General features: G+C 43.3%; 1 protein-coding gene across 1 annotated transcript in view; it reads right to left on the bottom strand.

Annotated features, from left to right (window-relative positions):
- Positions 1 to 12240, bottom strand: part of LOC109875122 (solute carrier family 22 member 23-like) — an 81444-nt gene that overhangs the window by 56141 nt on the left and 13063 nt on the right. Inside the window, exons 2-3 of the mRNA XM_020467331.2 lie at positions 10760 to 10863; positions 10342 to 10496 (exon numbers count right to left, since the gene is read on the bottom strand). Of these exons, the coding sequence (XP_020322920.1) occupies positions 10342 to 10496; positions 10760 to 10863 (259 nt within the window). The remainder of the gene's footprint in view (positions 1 to 10341; positions 10497 to 10759; positions 10864 to 12240) is intronic.

Genomic DNA, 12240 nt, shown 5'->3' on the forward strand with positions numbered 1-12240 from the left:
TGTACAGGTACAGTGATCGGTAAGCTGCTCAGACAGCTGATGCTTAAAGTTAGTGAGGGAGATATAAGACTCCATCTTCAGAGATTTTTGCAATTCGTTCCAGTCATTGGCAGCAGAGAACGGTGAAAGGAAAGGCGGTGACACAGCATGTGACCATAAGCATATCACTACTACCACCCCAACAATACGGACCACAATATAGCTGACAATAGAGACTCACTCAACTTCAATGACTTGGCTGGCTAGCTAGCTAACTCTGTAGAGAGAAAAAAATGACACTCATTACATTGTGCGATTATTGCAAACTGTACTGGTAGGAATTTGAAAACTAAAACATGAATGGCGAGCTCAAGGCATTATCTAGATAAATCTTTAAAGCAAATATACTAGGCCCACCATGGGTTTGCTAGTTACACTATTGATTCTAACAAATAAAAAATATATAAAAATGAATGTATGATAGTTTTAACAAGTGGTCAGATAATGTAGTCCCGACCAATTAGCACATAATCTTGATGGAAAATCCCCATCTCCTTGCTCTGCCTGTCAGGGGGGGGGGGGGGGTGTTGCTCAACAACACTGATGGAGAATGAAATGTAATGGGTACGTACATAGTATTTTATCACTGTTGCCTGAGGAGAGTTGCCTGAGTGATTTAGTGGCACACCTTTAAAGCGTACATACATTCTACAGTATTTACTCAGAAATCACTGGATGGCAGTTGATAATGAGCGGAAAAACAGGAGAGAGAAAGACAGAGGGTGGAGATATGGAGACTAGACAGAGAGAAAGAGAAGGGTGGAGATGTGGAGACTAGACAGAGAGAAAAAGAAGGGTGGAGATATGGAGACTAGACAGAGAGAAAGAGAAGGGCGGAGATGTGTAGACTAGACAGAGAGAAAGAGAAGGGTGGAGATGTGGAGACTAGACAGAGAGAAAGAGAAGGGTGGAGATGTGTAGACTAGACAGAGAGAAAGAGAAGGGTGGAGATGTGGAGACTAGACAGAGAGAAAGAGAAGGGTGGAGATGTGGAGACTAGACAGAGAGAAAGAGAAGGGTGGAGATGTGGAGACTAGACAGAGAGAAAGAGAAGGGCGGAGATGTGGAGACGAGACAGAGAGAAAGAGAAGGGTGGAGATGTGGAGACTAGACAGAGAGAAAGAGAAGGGTGGAGAGGGAGAAAAAATTGGCAAGGCAGAAACCCAGACAGACAGACACAGACAGACAGACAGACAGACAGACAGACAGACAGACAGACAGACAGACAGACAGACAGACAGACAGACAGACAGACAGACAGACAGACAGACAGACAGACAGACAGACAGACAGACAGACAGACAGACAGACAGACAGACAGACAGACAGAGAAAGAAAGAAAGAAAGACTGGGCCTCAATTTTATTGTGTCCATACACACACAGTATCAAGTCAGCAAACAGTGAGATGACTCTGCAAAAGGTATGTAAACAACCAAAGCAATTATCAAACAGACAAACAGAGGTGGAGGTTAAACACAGGGGCCGTGTCTGAATGCCCATACTTGTGTTCTAAATAGTAACCATTTCGGGTATGCCCCCCCCAAAAAAATCATAGTTTGTGAATTTTTTTAAATTGGCTGTTTATCAAGTAGAATTCCCTGCACACTATTGAGGAAGAGAAGCGTCTTTTCACACCCAGGTGTGCTTGACAACAGCTGGTAACCAGATGAGGTCACGCAGTGTACAAAAATGAACGAATGGCGGAAACAACGCAATTGCACATTAGATGACACATTCTCAGTATGGGTAAACCATGTATGCTAATATTTTGTTGTTTACTGCAATCAATTTTACTAAACAGTACGTTCCACATTTTACATTTGTATTTTTAGTCATTTAGCAGAGCTACTTACAGTAAGTAGTGAGTGCATACATTTTCATATTTTTCAAACGAAATATTATGTAGTGTATGATTAGTACACAGTATGTACACTGAATAAAAATAGAAATGCCACATGTAAAGTGTTGGTCCCATGTTTCATGAGCTGAAATACATTTTCCAGACACACAAAAAGCTTATTTCTATCAAATTGCTTACATCCCTGTTAGTGAGTATTTTTTCCTTTGCCAAGATAATTAAACAGCATGATCATTACACAGGTGCACTTTGTGCAGGAGACAATAAAAGGTCACTCTTAAATGTGCCAAAGATATCTCAAGCGGTTTGTTGATGTCAACGTTGTTAAAAGAGTTCCCCATGGTGGTGGTGTGGTTATGGTATGGGTAGGCATAAGCTGAGGACAACGAACACAATTGCATTTTATCAGTGTTAATTTGAATTCACGGAGATACCGTGACAAGATCCTGAGGCCCATTGTGGTGCCAATCATCCGCCACCATCACCTCATATGTCAGCATGATAATTCATGGGCCCATGTCGCAAGGATCTGTACACAATTCCTGGAAGCTGAAAATGTCCCAGTTCTTCCATGGCCTGCATACTCACCAGACATGTCACCCATTGAGCATGTTTGGGATGCCTCCGGATCGCCGTGTACGACAGCGTGTTCCCGTTCCCGTCAATATCCGGTAACTTCACACAGCCATTGAAGAGGAGTGGGACAACAGTCCATATGCCAAAATCAACAGCCTAATCAACTCTATGTGAAGGAGATGTGTTGCGCTGCATGAGGTAAATGGTGGTCACACCCGATACTGACTGCTTTTCTGGTCCACGCCACTACTTAAAAAAAAAAAAGATTTCTGTGACAAGCAGATCCATATCTGTATTCCCAGTCATGTGAAATCCATAGATTAAAATCAAATCAAGTGTTATTAGTCACACGCACTGAATACAACAGGTGTTGTACAGTGAAATGCTTACTGACAAGCCCCTAACCAACAATGCAGTTTAAAACATACCTGCTAAGTTTAAAAAAATGATAAATAAATAGATAAGTAAAAATATAAGAAAAAAACTAACAAATAATTAAAGAGCAGCAGTAAAATAACAATAGCGAGGCTATATACAGGGGGGTACCTGTACAGAGTCAATGTGCGGCGGCACCTGTTAGTCGAGGTAATATGTAGGTAGTTATTAAAGTGACTATGCATAGATGATAAATAGAGAGTAGCAGCAGCGTTGTGTGTTGTGTGTGTGTGTGGGGGGGGGGGGGGGGGGGGGGGGGGCGACGAGAATGCACCGAGAATGCAAAGAGTCTGGGTAGCCATTTGATTATATGTTCAGGAGTCTTATGGCTTGGGGGTAGAAGCTGTTTAGAAGCCTATTTGACCTAGACTTGGTGCTTCATTATCGCTTGCCTTGAAGTAGCAGAGAGAACAGTCTATGACTAGGATGGATGGAGTCTTTGATCATTTTTAGGGCCTTCCTCTGGTATACAGTGCCTTGCGAAAGTATTCGGCCCCCTTGAACTTTGCGACATTTTGCCACATTTCAGGCTTCAAACATAAACATATAAAACTGTATTTTTTTTTGTGAAGAATCAACAACAAGTGGGACACAATCATGAAGTGGAACGACATTTATTGGATATTTCAAACTTTTTTAACAAATCAAAAACTGAAAAATTGGGCGTGCAAAATTATTCAGCCCCCTTAAGTTAATACTTTGTAGCGCCACCTTTTGCTGCGATTACAGCTGTAAGTCGCTTGGGGTATGTCTCTATCAGTTTTGCACATCGAGAGACTGAAATCTTTTCACATTCCTCCTTGCAAAACAGCTCGAGCTCAGTGAGGTTGGATGGAGAGCATTTGTGAACAGCAGTTTTCAGTTCTTTCCACAGATTCTCGATTGGATTCAGGTCTGGACTTTGACTTGGCCATTCTAACACCTGGATATGTTTATTTTTGAACCATTCCATTGTAGATTTTGCTTTATGTTTTGGATCATTGTCTTGTTGGAAGACAAATCTCCGTCCCAGTCTCAGGTCTTTTGCAAACTCCATCAGGTTTTCTTCCAGAATGGTCCTGTATTTGGCTCCATCCATCTTCCCATCAATTTTAACCATCTTCCCTGTCCCTGCTGAAGAAAAGCAGGCCCAAACCATGATGCTGCCACCACCATGTTTGACAGTGGGGATGGTGTGTTCAGGGTGATGAGCTGTGTTGCTTTTACGCCAAACATAACGTTTTGCATTGTTGCCAAAAAGTTCAATTTTGGTTTCATCTGACCAGAGCACCTTCTTCCACATGTTTGGTGTGTCTCCCAGGTGGCTTGTGGCAAACTTTAAACGACACTTTTTATGGATATCTTTAAGAAATGGCTTTCTTCTTGCCACTCTTCCATAAAGGCCAGATTTGTGCAATATACGACTGATTGTTGTCCTATGGACAGAGTCTCCCACCTCAGCTGTAGATCTCTGCAGTTCATCCAGAGTGATCATGGGCCTCTTGGCTGCATCTCTGGTCAGTCTTCTCCTTGTATGAGCTGAAAGTTTAGAGGGACGGCCAGGTCTTGGTAAATTTGCAGTGGTCTGATACTCCTTCCATTTCAATATTATCGCTTGCACAGTGCTCCTTGGGATGTTTAAAGCTTAAAGAAATCTTTTTGTATCCAAATCCGACTTTAAACTTCTTCACAACAGTATCTCGGACCTGCCTGGTGTGTTCCTTGTTCTTCATGATGCTCTCTGCGCTTTTAACGGACCTCTGAGACTATCACAGTGCAGGTGCATTTATACGGAGACTTGATTACACACAGGTAGATTGTATTTATCATCATTAGTCATTTAGGTCAACATTGGATCATTCAGAGATCCTCACGGAACTTCTGGAGAGAGTTTGCTGCACTGAAAGTAAAGGGGCTGAATAATTTTGCACACCCAATTTTTCAGTTTTTGATTTGTTAAAAAGTTTGAAATATCCAATAAATGTCGTTCCACTTCATGATTGTGTCCCACTTGTTGTTGATTCTTCACAAAAAAATACAGTTTTATATCTTTATGTTTGAAGCCTGAAATGTGGCAAAAGGTCGCAAAGTTCAAGGGGGCCAAATACTTTCGCAAGGCACTGTATATGAGGTCCTGGATGGCAGGAAGCTTGCTCTCAGTGATGTACTGGGCCGTACGCACTACCCTGTCTAGTGCCTTGCGGTCGGAGGCCGAGCAGTTGCCATACCAGGCAGTGATGCAAACAGTCAGGTGGTGCTCTCGGTGGTGCAGCTGTAGAACTTTTTGAGGATCTGGGGACCCATGCCAAATCTTTTCATAATAGGGCTTAATGAATTTATTTAATTTCCTTAAAAGAACTTCAACTCAGTGAAAAAAAGAAAAAATCTAAGGAGACAGAAATTAGATGGGAAAAAATGTACAGAAGCATGTACTTAACACCCCAATCACAGTCAAAAACTCATCAGTCTGACACCTCATCATTGCTTTAAAAACATCTGCCCCATTACGCAACAACTATTATTTTTCTCCACAACCTCTGAACAGCCAGGAACCCCTCTAGTCTCCGCATTCATCCGGCCCCTCCACTCTAATCCACTCAGTACCGACCAATCCCAGTGCTCTATTTTGGGCGAGCTGCAAGGCTTTTCAAGGTAGACAGTATGGATTAAGTTAGAATGACAAGGACATGGAGGGCTCCTCTGCCGCCCTCTGTCCCCCCCTTCCTCTGCGACAGACCATTACTGCAGGCAAAGAGGCTTTTAGGGATCTATTGTACAGCGGGACTGTACTGGGCATCAACCGCAAGGCTAGTTATCAGGATGCTATTAATTCCCCCTCCCCCACCCCACCTCCCTCCCTTCCCCCCGCTTCGCTAGCTGGGTAAATCTATTTCAACGGTAACGAGTGGCAGGACCGACTGGAACGGCTGTCTAAAGTAGATTATCGCTCATCAAACCTTTACTGTAGAGAGAAAAGGTCACTATTCAACGGCAATGAGGATTCATCTCTCTGTGACTGTTATGGAGTGTACAGTACACACAGTACCACTGAAGCGCTGTAGTCGGCAAGGCCAAGGAGTCGAGTGGAGCAGACAGGTTATCAATGTCCTCCCTCCTCCGTTTCCCTCTCAGTATCTGTCAGTCTATTGATTAGCAGTAAGAGGACAAACCCAGGGAAAACTGTTATTTGGCCGAGTGAGGTTGATTGTGCTTCAGAGGGCCTTCCAAAGAATAACCCTAATGTCAGCACTTCTCTGTCAGTTGATACCTCCTCATAAGGAGGTTACGCCCTCTAAAGTAGAAATGGTATGCTATCAGAGGCTACATTACACTGAAAGGCTCTTTGATCAAGTGAATTTGACGTCACAGTTACACACGCTCTTTATAACTTTCCACTCTCTGTCTACCAGCAATGCCATGTCGTTTTTCCTAGAACCACAACAAAACAAACTCGGACCAAAACAAACCTATTTTAACTGACCCCATCGAAAGTGTGAGCCTGACACTGCTCTGCCAGCAATCCATGAGGTAGACCAGACAGGTTGCGGGAACAGTATTGCTGCTACGCCTACACAGTGGCCTTTGACATTCTCCAACCTCCCTCTGTGTTTAGTACATATTCAACAGCCTCTAACCCTCTGCTGACCTTGCATAAACATGACCCACATTGGAAAGGCTAGGGCTGCAGCTGAAAGGGCACCCTATTCCCTATGTGCTTTTGACACAGAGCACTGGTTAAAGGTAGAACCCTGGTCAAAAGTAGTGCACTATCTAGGGAATAGTGTGCCATTTCGGACACAAGCTAGGTTTCCAGACAAGTACAAATGCTTGTAGTCATCTCTATCAATGCAGAGGCCTGGGCTGGTGGAAACAGGGATAAGTGAAAACACAGCTAGCTTGGACCTACGGAAGCTGCTGTAACAGCATCTACATGAAACGCATAGGAGAAGCAATGCACAACAGGTATATCTCTCTATGAGGCTCCAGTAGGTCTCCACAGCTCATTCTGAAACGCTTGCAGTCATCTCTAGTGATGCAGAGGCCTGTTTTACCACTTCATAGGCAACTTGAACTAACAGTATCTGTTGGAAAAAACACACTCCGGCCCTCACAACATACTTACAGTGCATTCGGAAGGTATTCAGACCTCGTGGCCTTTTCCATATTTTGACAACCGTATTCTAAAATTTATGAAATAAATACAAATCCTCATCGATCTACACACAATACCCAATAATGAAAAGCGAAAACAGAGTTGTAGAAATGTTTGCACATTTATAAAAATAAAAACCGGAAATACTTTATTTACATCAGTATTCAGACGCTTTGTTATGAGACTCGAAATTGAGCTCAGGTGCATCCTGTTTCCATTGATCATCCTTGAGATGTTTCTACAACTTGATTGGAGTCCACCTGTGGTAAATTGTATATATTGGACATGATTTGGAAAGGCACACACCTGTCTATATAAGGTCCCACAGTTGACAGTGCATGTCAGAGAAAAAATCAAGCCATGAGGTCAAAGGAATTGTGTCGAGGCACAGATCTGGGGAAGGGTACCAAAAAATGTCTGCAGCATTGAAGGTCCCCAAGAACACAGTGGCCTCCATCATTCTTAAATGGAAGAAGTTCGGAACCACCAAGACTCTTCCTAGAGCTGGCCGCCCTGCCAAACTGAGAAATCGGGGGAGAAGGGTCTTGGTCAGGGAGATAACAACAGACTCAACTGCCTTGGTTTTTCAAATGACTGCTTCGCCTGGTTCACCAACTACTTCTCAGATAGAGTTCAGTGTGTCAAATCGGAGGGCCTGTTTTCCGAACCTCTGGCAGTCTCTGTGGGGGTACCAGAGGGTTCAATTCTCGGGCCAACACTTTTCTTACTGTATATATCAACGATGTCGCTCTTGCTACAGGTGATTCCTTGATCCACCTCTACGCAGATGACACGTTTCTGTATACATTTTGCCCTTCTTTGGACACTGTGTTAACAAACATACAACACTCCTTCCGTGGCCTCCAACTGCTCTTAAAAGCTAGTCAAATTAAATGCATGCTCTTCAACCGATCGCTGCCCGCACCCGCCCGCAAGACTAGCATCACTACTCTGGACGGTTCTAACTTAGAAAATGTGGACAACTACAAATACCTAGGTGTCTGGCTAGACTGTAAACTCTCCTTCAAGACTCACATTAAACATCTCCAATCCAAAAATAAATCTAGAATCATCTTCCTATTTTGCAACAAAGCCTCCTTCACTCACGCTGCCAAACATACCCTCGTAAAACTGACTATCCTACCGATCCTCGAATTCGGCAATGTCATTTACAAAATAGCCTCCAACACTCTACTCAGCAAACTCGATGCAGTCTATCACAGTGCAGTCTATCCGTTTTTCCACCAAAACCCCATATACTACCCACCACTGCGACCTGTATGCTCTCGTCGGCTGGCCCTCGCTACATATTCGTTGCCAGACCCACTGGCTCCAGGTCATCTATAAGTCTCTGCTAGGTAAAGCTCTGTCTTATCTCAGCTCACTGGTCACCATAACAACACCCACCCGTAGCACGTGCTCCAGCAAGTATATTTCACTGGTCATCCCCAAAGCCAACACCTCCTTTGGCCACCTTTCCTTACAGTTCTCTGCTGCCAATGACTGGAACAAATTGCAAAAATCGCTGAAGTTGGAGACTTATATCTCCCTCACTAACTTCAAGCATAAGCTATCTGTGCAGCTTACCGATTGCTTCAGCTGTACACAGCCCATCTGTAAATAGCTCATCCAACTACCTACCTCATCCCCATATTGTTTAATTTACTTTTTAGCTCTTTTGCACACTAGTCTTTCCAGTATTTCTACTTGCACATCATCTTCTGCACATCTATCACTCTAGTGTTTATTTGCTAAATTGTAATTACTTCACTACTATGGCCAATTTATTGCCTTACCTCCTTACACCATTTGCACACACTGTATATAGACTTTTTCTATTGTGTTATTGACTGTACATTTGTTTAACTCTGTGTTGTTGTTTGTGTCACACTGCTTTGCTTTATCTTGGCCAGGTCACAGTTGTAAATGAGAACTTGTTCTCAACTGGCTTACCTGGTTAAATAACGGTGTTCTCAACTGGCTTACCTGGTTAAATAACGGTGTTCTCAACTGGCTTACCTGGTTAAATAACGGTGTTCTCAACTGGCCTACCTGGTTAAATAACGGTGAAATTTAAAAAGAAAACATATAGAAAAAAGAATGACTATGGTCACTTTGACAGATCTCCAGAGTTCCTCTGTGGAGATGGAAGAACCTTCCAGGACAACCATCTCTGCACACTCCACCAATCAGGCTTTTGTAGAGTGGCCAGACGGAAGCCACTCCTCAGTAAAAGGCACTTGAAAGCCCACTTGGAGTTTGCCAAAAGGCACCTAGACTCTCAGACCATGAGAAACAAGATTCTCTGGTCTGATGAAACCAAGATTGAACTCCTTGGCCTGAATGCCAAGCCTCACGTCTGGAGAAAACCTGGCACCATCCCTATGGTGAAGCATGAGACTGGGATCGAGGGAAGGATGAACGGAGCAAAGTACAGAGAGATCCTTGATGAAAACCTACTTCAGAGCGCTCAGGACCTCAGACTGGGGCAAAGGTTCACCTTCCAAAAGGACAACAACCATAAGCACAAAGCCAAGACAATGCAGGAGTGGCCACGGTACAAATCTGTGAATATCTTTGAGTGGCCCAGACAGAGCCTGAACACGATCAAACATCTCTGGAGAGACCTGTAAATAGCTGTGCAGCGACACTCCCCATCCAACCTGACAGATCTTGAGAGGATCTGCAGAGAAGAATGGGGAAAAGTCCCCAAATACAAGTGTGCCAAGTTTGTAGCGTCATACCCAAGACGACTCGAGGCTGTAATCGCTGCCAAAGGTTCTTCAACAAAGTGCTGAGTAAAGGGTCTGAACGCTTACGTAAATGTGATATTTCAGTTTTCTATTTTTTATAAATTTCCAAAAATGTATAAAAACCTGTATTTGTTTTGTCATAATGGGGTACTGTGTGTAGATTGATGAGGGAAAACAATTATTTCATTGTTTTTAGAATAAGGCTGTAACGTAACAAAATGTGGAAAAAGTCAAGGGGTCTGAATACTTTCCAAATGCAATGTACACCTCATGACTAGGGGATTTCCTTACTTTTAGGCATACAGCAACACCATCTGACAATATATAGAATGTGAGTCCTAACTCAAGACATGGGGGTCTACTAACTATAACAAACTCCACAAGGACAAGGCTATGGGAACCAACTACTGCTCACACAGCAGCACACCATTACTAAAGCGCTAATAGAAATTCTCACCTAACAGATAAATCAATGGACTGTACAGTATAGCGAAGGCATTCAGAATAGCATGGTGTAGTAGGTCTGCAGGACTTACTGAGGACTTACTGAGGATGTAGAGGGAGAGGGCGATGCCTGCCAAGCAGAAGCCCTCGAAGAAGCGCAGGGTGCTGAACATGGGAACGTTGACCGAGAAGGCCACGGTCAGACCGAACACCAGCATGAACAGGACCGAGATTATTAGGACTGGGTGGCGACCAAACCTGAGGATGGAGGGAGAGAAGGAGGTAGGGAGAGAGAGAGAGAGAGAGAGAGAGAGAGAGAGAGAGAGAGGAAGCACAAATACAGTAGGAAAGATCCTTTGTTACTTGTCCATATTTAAACAATACAAGCTAAAGCATTAACAAGAAACACACTGAAAACTCCTGAATGAAATGTCTATGAAAATATATTATGTAATAACTTTATTATGTAGCAAAGATATAATGTAACCACTTATTATGTAATAGTGAATAATTGTGCTCACCAGTCTGCCAGGACCCCAAAGACCAGGTATCCAAATATGGATCCCACCAGCAGAGAGAACTTAGCGATGTGGACCTTCCACGCCGAGTCACACACCAGACTCCACTGTAGAAGATGAAGAAGAACAGAGGAAGGTTACTGGATTGTCTAATGAACACAAATGTCAAACGGAAACGTGTCTTCTGCTTTATCCCAAATCCTCTGAAAGACTCTCACACAAAGTAACAAACACACAGAGGGCAGCGGAACTATGGCATACGGAGAAACAACCCATTCACATCAGCCATTTTGTATTCAGACTAATCTCAGCCAGAGTGTTTCTCAATATATCTAATAACGACATGAAGCATATACATTATTTGTCAGATTGTATGGGAACATTAACTCAGAGCTACAAGAGCATTCTAGCAGAATTCTTATTGGATTTGAACCAGGCAGCACACCCCTGATCTCAATCCAGTCTCCCTAACCGACATCCCACTTTGCTAACAAAGCCTTAAAACATTTTGTGACTAGGGGGCAGTATTTTCATTTTTGGAAAAATAACGTTCCCGTAGTAAACGCCTGTTTCACCAATTACTTCTCAGATAGAGTTCAGTGTGTCAAATCGGAGGGCCTGTTGTCCGGACCTCTGGCAGTCTCTATGGGGGTGCCACAGGGTTAAATTCTCGGGCCGACTCTTTTCTCTGTATACATCAATGATGTTGCTCTTGCTGCTGGTGATTCTCTGATCCACCTCTACGCAGACGACACCATTCTGTATATATCTGCTGGGAAAAACCTTAGGGGGAACTGAAGTAGATATATGTAGAGTACGTCTAATAAATACATTTTTTACTGATTCAAGTCTACATGTAAAGGATGTGTACAATACATACAGAATAAACCCACTTTAGTCAATGATGATAATGTCACCCCAAATCTGTTTGACTTATCCACTCCACTATCACCCCACACTTCCAGCCCAATGCAGCTGTGAGTAAACAGTACTGAGAGGGAGGCTGTTGGGGTTACTGGGTTCCTGGTACTCTGGTCTGGAATGGAGCCTCCTCTGTGCTCCCAGCTGTCTGAGGGATATAAGAGTCAAGGAGAGGGTGTGTAAGGGTGGGGCGTGATGGTGACAGGTGTGTGACACATGGGGTGTCTGTCTATCGATGTGACACCCAGAGTAGAGCTCTGGTTAGCCAACAGAGACAGACAAGCACACACAAGATTTGGTTCCAAATTCTGAGATTAGCCAATACATACCCAAAGACACAGCTTTGGAAAGTACCAAACAGAACATCCATTACTTTGCATTGCTTTTTGATTTCTGGTAAACGTGAATGCAATGGCTCGGAACTGGTCGATTTTTTGGTCGTTAGGCTGTTGGTTGACCGAGATTGTCTTAGTCGAGCAGTAATAAATATATATATATAAATAAATATATTTGTGACTATTTCAGTGAACTAATCTAGGCCTAGACTAAAAGCCAATTCATGC

The sequence above is a fragment of the Oncorhynchus kisutch genome, linkage group LG30 (genome assembly GCF_002021735.2).
Source record: "Oncorhynchus kisutch isolate 150728-3 linkage group LG30, Okis_V2, whole genome shotgun sequence".
NCBI lineage: Eukaryota > Metazoa > Chordata > Actinopteri > Salmoniformes > Salmonidae > Oncorhynchus > Oncorhynchus kisutch.